We start from the raw sequence: 13,600 nt of genomic DNA on the forward strand, positions 1-13,600 counted from the left end.
CATTGGATTCCATTGGACAGTTGTAATTTTTCTCTTTACACCACTGGCGGAAACGGGTAAGAGTTGTTCTGTGTTGATGTGATTATTTTTGTAAGTGATTATTTTCGTACAGGAATTACTCATATGCGATGGTCATCACTCTCCCGATAGATCTCAATCAGAATCTCGATAGATAAGTCTCAAAACCAAGAAGAGTGCAAGTATATCGAGTGGGAGAAATATAGACGAGGTAATTCATGATTATAGTTGGAATGTAATTGTTACAATCATCCAATTATCAAGAAGCGACTCAGGTTCACATGGGCAATTAACCGACCGCCACTAAATCTAGCCAGGGGCAACCTCGACCTCTTTTCTTTTTTGGTACATTCCGGGTATAATGTTTATGATGCTGAACGATATATTTTGTTTTGTTTTATAGAAGGCTTGTGGTTATCGTTGAAATTATTAGTTTTTTTCAGATCTATTGACTCAGGTTTCTTTTTAGTTTTCTGTGTACTTCCTTTTTTTCTCCGTTTCATATATATATATATATATATATATATATATATATATATATATATATATATATATATATATATATATATATATAACAGTGTAAGTGTGGTAACCAAATTAAATCGACCGTTCTATAGTAGGAAGATGAACTGCGGGGCGATTACCGTGGCCGAGATTCGAACCTATGCGGGCTTGACCTCGGGCGGCCCGTAAATGTGCTATGGTCAGCGCTTGGGAAGTGGCCTCTTCTACCCATCAGTACAATGTGGTATTCTCTACCTGGTCTGTGTATATCCCCCTACCATCTTCTTGACTGCATTTTTCCACCGTTTGAATTTCATAAGCCATACATGTCCTGCTGTATCTTGTTTTGGAATCTACAGTATTTCTCAATCCCTGTCGCTTCGCATTTCCACAATAATGGCATCATCAGCAAACTTACACTGGGTTCGATCCTGTCTCGTTTGACAAATTCCATCCATACAGAAACAGTTGTGGCTTCAGCGTTGAGCCTTGAGGAAGCCCACCCACTTATCACCCATCCCTCACCCCGCTTTTTCAGATGGCTTCCACACACATTCTCTCCCCTACCGGATACGTAGCTTGGAAATCACGTGATTAACTTGATTTTCTCCTCACAAGAACTCCCATAGGCTGATGAAACACATGGCATTTTATCACCTACTTAAATTGTACGTCATAAATGTTCTTATATACGAAGCCTTTGAGGATGACTTGCAAGGATTTGACTGTGAATCAAATTGCGAGGCGCATTGCAGGCGTCAGTTGTTTATTTCGTGTCTCTTTTATACGTCACCGCATCGACGGAAGCCTTGACTGATGGACAAAAACAGATCCGTTGTAACCTTTCCCCTCCCACGCCCCTGGCCCGGGTGTGGGAGGGGTTTCCCACAGAGGGTGGAGGTGGAGGACTGAAGTGGCAAGGCTCGCGGCCTTCCCTCTCTCTTTCGCCACACCAAAGGATTAACGAAATTTGTGATGCGTAACCTCAGAGGGTATATGTTTCTGTGTTTGTGTGCTTCCATGAGTGTTTTTGTGAATGGTTTTCGTATCCTGTGTGATCGTGTATGTCTATCATGTGCATGATGGTGTATGTATGATTTATTTGTAATTAGATATTTGTACTCTACGGGGAAGGAGTTTTACACTATATCAGTGCCCTTTTCTAACTGGGAAAACCACCTAGTAGGTCATGGGCTCATTCGGGCACACATGTCACCCTCGTATGTCGATGTATTGTATCCATCGTAATCTCTATTCTTGCCTCTACCGTGTACCGTGTACCCTTCACCCATGCTATCTGTGAAGTAATTTACTTGAATATTTGTACTAAGGAAGATTTCGATTCCTACTTCTGCTTCTTCTTCTTCTTCTTCTTCTTCTTCTTCTTCTTCTTCTTCTTCTTCTTCTTCTTCTTCTCATTCTTCTTCTTCGTCTTCTCCGAGTTTTCAAGCCAGTCTCTCCTGAGTGGTACAGTTATGGGAATTCCATTAAAAACAAAAAACGTAGCGTTTTCACTTGTGGTTGGCTTTTTATAAGTGAATTTGACCCGAAGTTTACTTGATCAGCGAACTGCAGTGTCAGTGTGGTTGACTTCGACGATGGCCATAGTCGTTCTGTGGTCTTCAGGGTGTGAGGTGGTCCGCGGCCGCTACTCCTGCTGCTTGACCCCGCCTTTCCTTCACCAGGCTTCCAGAAACTTCTGGGCAGCCGGAACCTTCCAGAACCTTACCGTCATCACACGAGAACGTAGTTGTACTTGCAACCCCCAGGAGGCCAAAGGCTGCAGGATTTAACTCAAGAGTCTGCCACAGAAGTACTGTGGATGAACTCATTTGAGAGGAAGTTTTCGAAGCTAAATCAGGTGCTCGAGAAGAGTAGAAGGAGGTCTCCTTACCGGTGAAAGATGAATCGAACTTTAGTCAATGAAACTGAATCTGACGTAGTTCTGGTAAGGACCTGCCTGATTGTCCTGCTGGAGAACTAAAGGCGAATTCCCGCGTAACCATTTAGAGGACCTCACCATAAAGAACGCCTCTTAACGGGTCTTTCACCAAGAAGGATAAATTGTTACTTCCACTCGCTGTAATTCATATATCTCTTGAGACCCCCCAAGGTCTATAAAGTCTCCAAGCCGAAGTTCCACCTGTGACTTTTCGAAGTGAAAACGTCAATGAAGGATTTATTTCTGAAGACTAAGGATCACCAGAGGACACCACCAGAGTGAAGAAGGCAGGTGAAAGAAAAGAATAAGTTTAAGAACCGCTGGTGCGACAGGCAGAGTAGCTATGACAACCCCTATACAACCCTGAGAGAGGCGATTAGGATACGATAGCCCTAGACTAGCCTGCTGCACATTGGAGGTAGAACAACATCGGAATAGTCCGAGACGAGGTTGCTGGCAGGTGGGACGACCCCAGGATCTGGATGGTACAGAACAGACACATCTCCCTCGCCACTTGGTGAGGCTGTAGACCGTGAGGCTGGTGGGAGTAAGGTGTTGTGATGTGTTATGTGTGGGAAGGAGAGGTTGTATGTTTTTGGAGTGAGAGCCAGCAGACAACATCTGGGTGAGACAGGAAGGCCACACCATCTGCTGATCAACATTGAGGATTGTTGGTCTTCCATTGAAACCCCTTGTGCATGATAGTAAAGACCCCTCGAGCGCGCGACGATACGACCCGTGAGGGTATGATGATGTGACCTATGACCTGACCTTCAAGAGGTTTTGAGTCACTAAGCCAGGCCGTCATACCTAAGGCTCGCACCACCGTGTTCAAAGACTGGAAGAGTGCAGGAACAAGGACAGTTGTATATTGAATTTGGTGTTGATCCCAGTTCTCTTTTTTTTTAACATCTGTAAATGAATATAAACAAATTCTTCACTATTATTTCTGCTGGTAATGTCTTTATGAGCAGGGAGGTCTGTTCCGTAGAAGGTCAGGTTAGGCTACACAGCTCCCGAACGCTGCTTGAAGACCTGTTGACGAGAGCAAAGAAGAGCAGGCTAAACGAGACGACACATCCTCTTGTGTGGATGATGGCACAACCTGCTTGTGGGGACAGTTAACCGCGACTAGCAACAGAGAGAGACGGTCAGTTCGACTCGCCGGGTCCTTCGTCCGGCACGGGTTCGCACCGGCCCCGGTGGTCTTGGGATACAAGCGGGTATGAATCCTCAGCTCAACTGGGGTGGAAAAAAAAAAAGAAAAACACCGCCACGGGGTACCGGTGAGAGAGAGAGAGGGGGGGACACAATGGTGAGGCACGGGGAGATCCCCTCACCGCCTGGCTGCGTGTCAACGAAGGGCTGAGAGGGAGGAATACCCATCGGCATGGAATGGGTAAGCTTCAGGCAGGGGGCCAGGAAGCTTGAGGGGCTGCGGCTTCCTGTCTTCGGCTGGTCAACCTTGACATTTTAAGAGGAGTAACCAAACAACAGTCAGGGGAGCAGGTCTAGCAGGTAGGTGGCTGGCTGGCTGGCAGGCTGACAATTGCTAGCCTAGGAGGAGGAGGAGGAGGAGGAGGAGGTCCTCCCCTCCAAGGCACTCAGCAACAACGGCATCCACATCACACACCAGAGAAGAGCACGTGATTCAGTTGCTCCGCACATGTAACCTATGTGAATAGATAGATGTATGAGTAGACAAAGGCAGAGTAATGTATTGTTGATCATTGGTATTGATGGGTGACCGTTTTGTAAGGGTCGTGCAAGCTTCAAGGCTGCGCTACAACCGGTAGCTGGGGAAGTGATGAACTCCTTTGGAATGAGAGGTTCCTCGACGAAACTGTACTCACGTTGGTCAGCGGGAGAGATGATTCAGCCTCGCCGGAAGTGACTGACTGTCTGATCCCTCGCGGCGTGACCACAAGCAGGCGGAGTCCGGTAACACCTTCTGCGTCCCCTACCGCAAGGGAAACATCTCGTCAAACTGCGAAGTCTTGTAATCTTCAACACCTTCTTCAGGTGTGGAAAGTATTTCTAAGACCACATACATACACTCTCACTATGCATGTGGCTCCATGATTGCATGGTGTCGTAACAGACGAAGGGTGGAAGGTCATGTATGTAGCTCCCGGTGTGACGAAATTCAACCTCAGACTCTCGTCTACTTACGGTACTTCTAAACTTTGAATATGATAATTCAGGGGCATGAAATTGTAATTGAAAGGTCATTTTACCGTTTGTCATCATTATTTTCTTGTGGTTTCCTATCTGGATCGACAGTGGAAATGAACACAGAATAATCAGAAAAGAACCTGCTATTTCTTATGTCTTGAAATTCTTTCATATCCTGATATGGCTTTCCTTCACTCCTAAACTGCATCATTTTCCATATCAATCCTGATTATATTCTAAGCTTTTTCTCGTGTGCTGATCTACCTGTCATTCACGTCTCCCATCAGTTGTTAGGGGAAAAGATCAACACACTTACAGACGTTGGCGCGTTGATGGTTTCGGTGGACCAAGGAGGGACATGACGACACCCAGGTCTGGGTTGAGGGTCCGAGGAGGGTGGTGTCCGCCCCCCTGGAGGACGAACAAGAGCGAGGTGAGCATCGCTCTGCTTCCTGGGAGGTGAGGGTATGGCAGGCCTGGTGTGGTGGGGCACCCAGCCACGGCCGTGTCCTCGTCCTCATCCGGTGACCTTGACCTTAGCTCACGTCGTGGTGACCTGGTTCGTTGTCTGTTGATCCGATGACCTGGATCGTGCCGTGATGACCAGGTGACCTGCCTCATCCCATGCTGGTATGGATATCTGGTTTTTGCCGTGCTGACTTGTTGACCTGGCTCCTACCGTGCTGACTCGGTGACCTGGCTTCTACCTTTCAAGATGTCTTTTCTGGCTATCCCATGACCTTCACTGCAGTCGTAAATCTTGACCTGACGGCTGACCTGTGGACATACCAAGATGAAAAGGCTTCTTACGTCGTAATGACCAGTGGTGCCCTTCAATTTTCAACGTACCGGGGAAGCCTTGCAGTCAGGTTGTGAGTTGTAGATTCCCAGTACCTTAGAAAGACACGAGGAAAGGCACACCACACACACACACACACACACACACACACACACACACACACACACACACACACACAGAGAGAGAGAGAGAGAGAGAGAGAGAGAGAGAGAGAGAGAGAGAGAGAGAGAGAGAGAGAGACCCCCCGACCTCTTGCCAGAGGACCGTATATTTTTGTCGGCTTCTCCCCGCTCCTTTACGAATGATGGATGGTGTCGATTATTATGATCAGGGAACGCCAGTGACTGTTGAGTGTAGCAGGACACGTAAGGTCTGCGTCGGTGTGGGAGCTCACCCGAAGTACACACGTAGCATTACTGACGCGTTAGATGGTCAGGAACTGTAATGAAGAAATAGGTATTTCGTTCTCCCCAGGGTCAGGTACCAGCCAGGGAAGGTTAACAGTGCTAGTGGCTATGGTGTCGTTAGAAACCCCCGGATGTACGTACGTTGGCAGTACCTACCTCTTCCTTAAACTGTTAGGGGATAAGGTTATCGTAGCCCTGGCATCCCTTAGTGGCACCAGGCGTCCCCTTCCTTGCCACACACACACTGGTGTCGTAAGCGTAGTCAGCGTATAACCCAATCACAGTGAAACTCTCTCTCTCTCTCTCTCTCTCTCTCTCTCTCTCTCTCTCTCTCTCTCTCTCTCTCTCTCTCTCTCTCTCTCTCTCAAGGTCCTTATAATAGTCTCCTCCTCCTCCGCTCAGCCTCGGGGCTGATCGACCCAGCCATATTGTGTCATGCTAAGTTAGCGGTGACCTTATGACTGTGGGGCTGGTTCTCTTTTTTGACCCCATCTCCTTACAAGTCTAAAAAAGTCCAGAGGAATGTTAATGTTTTGTATATTGAGTTCGAGATGTGAAGGATTGCTTGAGGAAGTTTTCTCTTGTCACGTGTGACTCCCCCTACCCACTCCAAGGTCGTGCGATGCGATACGCTGAAGGTAATGCGCGCTTCTGGTGGCCGTGCGCACTTCTGCAGGTAGTGCGCGCATCGTATGGTAGTGGACGTTTCTAATGGTAACGTGCGCTTGTAACGCGCAATTCTGGTAGTTATGCGCGCGACTGATGACACTGAGCTCTTTCAGTAGTTACGTGCACTTGTGTCAGTAAGGCGCACTGCTAACGGTAGCGCCCCTCGCTGCTAGTGCTAAATGCTCACGGTTGATGGTAATGCGCAGTTTTCAGAAGTTAAGGACGTTGAGGACCTCATGCATACATAGCGGTCAAAGAGCCTTCCTCCTCCTACTCCTCCTCCTCCGGGAAGACCTGGAGAAGCAGAGGAGTTAGGTGTTGGCTTCGATCACACCCACGTCAGGTGGGTCTCGGGCAAGGGGATGATGGAACGAGGATGCAAATATAAATATTTGAGAACAAACAGATGAAAAAGATCTTCCTTTTAATGTCATGTGTGCATACGTCTTGAGATGATTGTCTCGCTCCAAATGTCAAAAGTCTGGTATGAGGCTGACTTCTGAAATGTTCGTTAGGTGACTCTTTGATATATAAATGGCTGACAGTATGGAGTGGTTGTGAAAATATCATAGTGTTATGATGCTTTTATTGTAAACCATTATATTGTAATAATATTATTGTTGTGAACTATTATATTATGATTATATTTTTCTTGTAAACGATGATATTATGATTACATTGTCTTGTAAACGATGATGTTATGATTACATTGTCTTGTAAGCGATTATATTATTTTCATACTTTTCTTGTAAGCGATTGTATTATGATTACACTTTTCTTGTAAACGATTATATTAGGATAATACTTTTTGCAGAAATACTCATGACTCTGGGGAGCTCTATACTAACCCTCCACTTTCCTTTTCTCACTTCCCATGAATTTCATAAGGAATTAGAGATTTTGAAAAAAAGAAAATAAAGTGAGTTTAGGAATGGCTCATCAAAGAAGCGAAGTCGGTCATCACTCGTTCCCTCACCGAGGGAGGTCCTTCGCCCTGATGGCGAGCAGAGTTGAGGCCAAGAGAACGACACCCTGAGATCCTCGCACTGTATGATGCGCTTACTTGAAGACAGCCAGTACTTTACCGACGGTAGCGGAGAGGGTTTTAGCGAAGGGTGAGTTTTCTCCAGGCCCACCAGGGGAGCTAGGCGACTCCTCTTGAGCAACGACGACGTACGAGGCTTGAGAACGATGACCTGTCCTTTTTTCCTAAGTCTTTGAAGAGCTAGGTCTGAGGTCAGGCCGTACCGTCATACTCAAGGGTTTGAAGACTGTAGGGCGTCTGGGAATGTACTGACGGAGTTAGGATACCCTCCTCTCCCTCTCCCCGTTTGATAGATAGACATGTCCCATGACAGGTAGTAGAAGGCTAGCCATGGGACATGAGTTGCTCTACGGGATTTCATTCCCAGGACAGCGTTGTCCCATGATGGCCCAGAAAAAAAATTATAAAACGGATTACGATCGTTAGACCTCTTTCAGGGTGACCTTGAATTTGTGTGTGTGTGTGTGTGCGCGCGCGCGAAACGACGTTTCTGGAGGCGGCGTTGTCGCTAGGGTAGAGAATGACGCGACCACCGCCCACCAGCCAGCCGCGCCAGCCACTCACCCTGCGTCAGGAGGCCCAAAACTCGATTCCTTTCGATACACTTGAGATTCTAAGTTGAAGAAACCGTAATAGTGTTTCCATCTTTCCTTCTCCTGGCTATGAAACTCCTAAGTTAATATCAGTATTGTGGCCCTGAGATCGTAGATTTTGAAAACAGTTTTTGTGGCTCTGAGACCTGAACTCTAGATCAGTTTTGTTGACTTGAGAGTATAGCCATCGACTCGTTTTGAGACCGATACAATGTGTATAAGGAACTCATACCTCATCATGGCTGTTGAGCAAGTTGTCTACACAGGTCCCTGCTGGTCGAGGCGTTCACCACAGGTATGTAGGTAGGGTTCCTACTGGCCAGGGTGTACACCACAGACATGTAGGGCTCCTGCTGGTCATGTAGGGCCCCTGCTGGTCATGTAGTGCCCCTGCTGGTCATGTTAGTCCCCTGCTGGTCATGTAGGGCCCCTGCTGGTCGTGTATGGCCCCTGCTGGTCATGTATGGCCCCTGCTGGTCATGTAGGGCCCCTGCTGGTCATGTAGGGCCCCTGGTCATAGGCCCCTGCTGGTCGTGTATGGCCCCTGCTGGTCATGTAGGGCCCCTGCTGGTCATGTAGGGCCCCTGGTGGTCATAAAGGGCCCCCTTTTTTTTTAAGCCAAGGCGTCTAAGTTCGAGTGAACCAGGACAGTAGTTTATCACGGGAACTGTACCATCAAACGTTCCTGCCTCTGTACCACCACACTGACCCACCGCAGCTCTGACCTTAGCCGAGTCATACACACACACACACACACGCCGATACATCGAGGGCAAGTCACGTCTGGGGCTGGGCGACGGTCCGGGGGATGACATGAGAGCCTCCCATCACGTCTGGTCAGCCTTGGTAGGTCAGAAGCTCCTGATGATGGGTATTGTCGGGTGATGTGTTGTATGGCAGACGGTGTTGTATTTCAGACTTGTGTGTTGCCGTTGGGTTGGTGATGGTGTGTTACTGCTGTTGTGTTGCCAAGACGGTCAGTCGCCACTTTGCAGTCACAGGACGACGGCCCATCGCTATGATTCAGTAACAGCATGACGGCCCACCACCGTGTTTCAGTAACAACATAACGGCCCATCACCATGTTTCAGTGACTGCATGAAGGCCCATTCCCATGTTTCAGCGACTGTATGACGGCCCATCGCCATGTTTCAGTAACAGCATGACGACCCATCACCGTGTTTCAGCGACTGCATGAAGGCCCACCACCGTGTTTCAGTAACAACATAACGGCCCATCGCCATGTTTCGGTAGCAGCATGACGGCCCATCGCCATGTTTCAGTAACAGCATAACGACCCCTCACCGTGTTTCAATAACAGCATAACGACCCACCGCCCTGTTTCAGCGAGAGCACGACAAACCCATCACCAAGTATCAATAACAGTACACCAGCCTGTCGCCAGGGATCGACAAGGACAGCACGTTGTGGGGCGGTGTGCTGTGGTGTGCTCTTGGGTTGAAGGCGCCCCACAAACATCCGTATTCGCTAGCATTGACATTTATCTGCCAGGGTCACCCACGCGCGCAGACTCCCCACGGAAATACTCGCGTTGTCGTTGCCTCCCTGTGTCCACACGCCACAAGCGGCATCACACGGTTCCCATATCATTCCCATATCTCGACAAAACCGCCCCAAATGAGAGGTTAAGTTAGAGAGATGTTTAAGGCTATGGAGAGATGTATCGCGAGACAGAGCATCTTGCTCTAGGATACGGGTTACTGTGTGGGGAGGAAGACGAGGAGGAGGAGGAATGAGGATAGGTAAACCCTAAGCTCGAAGTGGGTCATTCAGGGTCAGCTGCACCAAAAGGTCTCCTCCGACCTGGGCGCTTGAGGGTCGACCGGTGGCGGCGGATCAGGTATATATTGCAGCCGGCCGCCATCCCCAGACACAGTCACTCCTCCAACACCACAATGAAGGCAGTCGTAAGTACCAGTCCTCGACTTCATGGGCTCCTCCAAGGGATACGAACATGAAGAGTTCACGTCAAACAGAGATAGAATTAGTGCCAGATACCCCTCAAGTGTCCTCTACCCTTAGAATTAGCGCTAGATATCCCTCAAGTGTCCTCTACCCTTAGAATTAGCGCTAGATACCCCTCAAGTGTCCTCTACCCTTAGAATTAGCTCTAGATACCCCTCAAGTGTCCTCTACCCTTAGAATTAGCGCCAGATACCCCTCAAGTGTCCTCTACCCTTAGAATTAGCGCTAGATATCCCTCAAGTGTCCTCTACCCTTAGAATTAGCGCTAGATACCCCTCAAGTGTCCTCCACCCTTAGAATTAGCGCTAGATACCCCTCAAGTGTCCTCCCCCCCCCCCCAGAATTAGTGCCAAATCCTTCTCAAGGGGTCCTCTAACCCCGCCCCTTTTATGGCCCCTCCATAGTTTTTAAATGGCTCACAGAAAAGAACTTTGAATTGCCCTCAGCATCCTTTTTAACCACAGAGTCCCTTCCAGACTGGACTGTCCTGTCTGTTTAACATCTCCTTCGATCGGAGACTTTTGGGGAAACTTGTTCCCTGTCCTCCAGTCGATGATCTCGTCGTAGCCCACCCCTCCCTCAGGTTTAGTGTCCTTCGGCTTTCCCGTGTGCTGTGCTTCGCCCTTTGTATGTCTCTGCGATATGTTTATGACTCTCCAAAAATTCGAGCGAAAAGCCACCCTTCAAGCAAAGCTGTGCCATCGTTGTCACCGGACGGAAAGGAGTACAAGTCTCGTCAAGGACCACCTGGCTCCAGAAGGAGTCCATCATTTCCCTGCTCCTGCGTGGGGTGCTGTCTGGATATAAAGAATGATTGTAGCCACAAGGTTGCTGGAATAATACTGGTGTACTCGTATTTCTTTATGTTAAGATCCACGTCGCTCATTCCCATTTAATCGGTATTTAAGCTGGGAAAATTAGTCATCCGTTTCTGTTGTTATATAAAATTTCCACATCAAAATGAATCATTTGCATACCATTATAAGTAATTGACGTAGACTTTAGGATGCATGATAAACGTACATTTTATTGAGACTACTAGACATACATATAATAATGAATAACTAATATACATATTAGTGTTAATGATGAACTTAAATATCACAGTAAACAATGGACGAACAAATTATGGTTAATAAACGTACATATAATAATGAATGATGGTTGTAAATATTACAATTATCAATGAAAGTACTTATTAAAATGAATAATGGAGTTATATGTACTTTAGCAATTAATAAACATAATAGAATGAATGATAGTCGTACATATCATAATTGATATTGGTCGTAAATGTAATGAATTATGAAAGTACGAAATACCATAAGGATTGGACGATACATATCTCAATATATAACGAATGTACATATCACAATGAATAATATATATATATATATATATATATATATATATATATATATATATATATATATATATATATATATATATATATATATATCACAGTGAGTGATAAATGTATATATTATGATGAAAAATGAACGGACATATCGTAATGAATGATGAAGGTGCGTGTCATTTTCACTCCCCATAAAACAAGGTCAAGTTGTTTCCCGTTGTCAGCCCCAAGCTTTCCGTGGCTACTGAAATGCATATTTCCAATCACATTGGCTCAATGTTTCGTTCTCGCGATCACTCGCTGATTCGAACATCTGGTGCTGATTCGGTCAGTCGGCTTCGGTGTAGCTCCAGGATATTTAGGTGTCTTTAAATATACAAGAAGAGAAGTTCGTCTTATGAAGTATGATGAAGTTGTTGCGGAGTACTGACGTGTGTTATTTGGCCTCCTCCTCCACAGGTGATCATCTCGTGCTTGACGGCTGTGGCTCTGGCCCAATTCCAGCAGGGCCCAAGCGCGCCCCTCAAGAAATCGAACACTTCCAGGTACGTCGATGAACCTCGGCTCCAGACGAAGCACTTTTATTTTCTTTTCTTCCTCCCTCATGATGTATAGTATACTAGTGTAATGGGAATATGTAGATATATGTATGTGTGGATACGATACATCTCTTGTGTGTCATAATTGACTTACATTTATCTCTGGCTCCTGAAGGCCATCGTCCAGCCTCACCTACCTAGGGACCCCCACGTCGTGGTCGCCACCAAGCAGTTCCTCAACAAGTTCGCTGAGCTGAAGGCTCTGGCGGACGCCGCCCCTGACGACCCCATCCCCATCCAGTCCCAGGTGAGGGTTAGCCCTTTCTACCTTCCTCTCGCGTCATACATTCCTGTGAACATATCGCTAGTTTATTTGTTCATATATGTGTGTGTGATCTGGGCTAACGCGACATTATTAATCATTTCAGGCGTTCAATGCACGTCCGGTTGCCCCACCCCCACAACGCTTCGCTCCCAAGCCGGTAGCCACCCCAGCCCCACAGCGCTTCACTTTCCGGACAGCGGCGGCTGCCCCCGTCGCCCCAGTCGCACCCGTGGCCCCCGTGGCTCACCGCTTCGCTGCCCCTCAGGCTGCGCCCGCTACAGCCGACTTCGACGTGAACAGCGAAATCAGTCAGTTGCTTGCCCGCCACCAGGCTGCCAACCCTACTCCTGCTCCTACCCCTGCGCCTGCCCCTCGCCATCAGCCCGTTACACAGGCCGCAGCAAAGCCCGCTGCATTCCCCACCTTCTCCCTCCAGAGCAACTTGGGTTCCCACCAGCAACAGAACACCTTCCGCGCCCCCACCCAGACTTTCGCCAGCTCCCTAAGCCACGGCGTCACAAACCAGCATGGCCATGTCATTAACCCCCTCAAGTTCCAAGGCCCGCTGGCTCACACCGTCCCCGCCGGCGTCGGCGGGAAGGTACAGAACGTAGGATTCACCCCGGAGGTGGCTGCCGCCCAGCGAGCTCTGGCCAGCGCCCGTGCGAATATCCTACAACAACAGGCCGCCCTAGCTCGTCCCTCACATCTGTTCTAGTTATAAGCCGGTCGGCCATACTTCTCTTCCATGCCTCCCCCCCACCTATTGTTACCAATACCTGTGTCATCATCACATTGATGTATTTATACCTTTTTTTTTTCTCTACAGAAAAAAAAAGATAGCCGCAGATGTTGAAGACTGCCACAATTCTAGGAGGACTGTGAAAAAATTGTACATATATATGTATAAATAAACTTTTATACAGGATGATTTATGATCATTTATTCCCATTCATAAGGAAACAGGATTTAACGTCTATTGGCGTCTTACTATTTACACTGTATAGTTTAGTAAATACCTTGATTCATCTCTGCTTCGAGATCAGTGGAGGATTTGGAGTAATTGCAAGTCTTCGAGTTCCTTGAGTTCGACATTCTGTTTGACTGCGTAGTTAGAGAGAGAGAGAGAGAGAGAGAGAGAGAGAGAGAGAGAGAGAGAGAGAGGAGAGAGAATGAAGTTTCAAAGGTTAAACCGAAGAAACTTTAAGGCAGGTGGCATCGAAGTTGGGAGAGTCAAACTT

The 13,600-nt window shown here is 47.5% G+C and overlaps 1 protein-coding gene across 1 annotated transcript; it reads left to right on the plus strand.

Annotated features, from left to right (window-relative positions):
• The first annotated feature begins 2,120 nt into the window (after positions 1-2,120).
• On the plus strand, positions 2,121-13,287 carry LOC139766715 (uncharacterized). Its single transcript, XM_071695635.1, has 5 exons — positions 2,121-2,268; positions 9,928-10,080; positions 11,955-12,040; positions 12,210-12,341; positions 12,463-13,287. Exons 1-5 carry the CDS (start codon positions 2,121-2,123, stop codon positions 13,075-13,077), a joined length of 1,134 nt encoding a protein of 377 aa, XP_071551736.1. The 3' UTR covers positions 13,078-13,287.
• The last annotated feature ends 313 nt before the right edge of the window (positions 13,288-13,600 follow it).

The sequence above is a fragment of the Panulirus ornatus genome, chromosome 58 (assembly GCF_036320965.1).
Source record: "Panulirus ornatus isolate Po-2019 chromosome 58, ASM3632096v1, whole genome shotgun sequence".
NCBI classification, from domain to species: domain Eukaryota; kingdom Metazoa; phylum Arthropoda; class Malacostraca; order Decapoda; family Palinuridae; genus Panulirus; species Panulirus ornatus.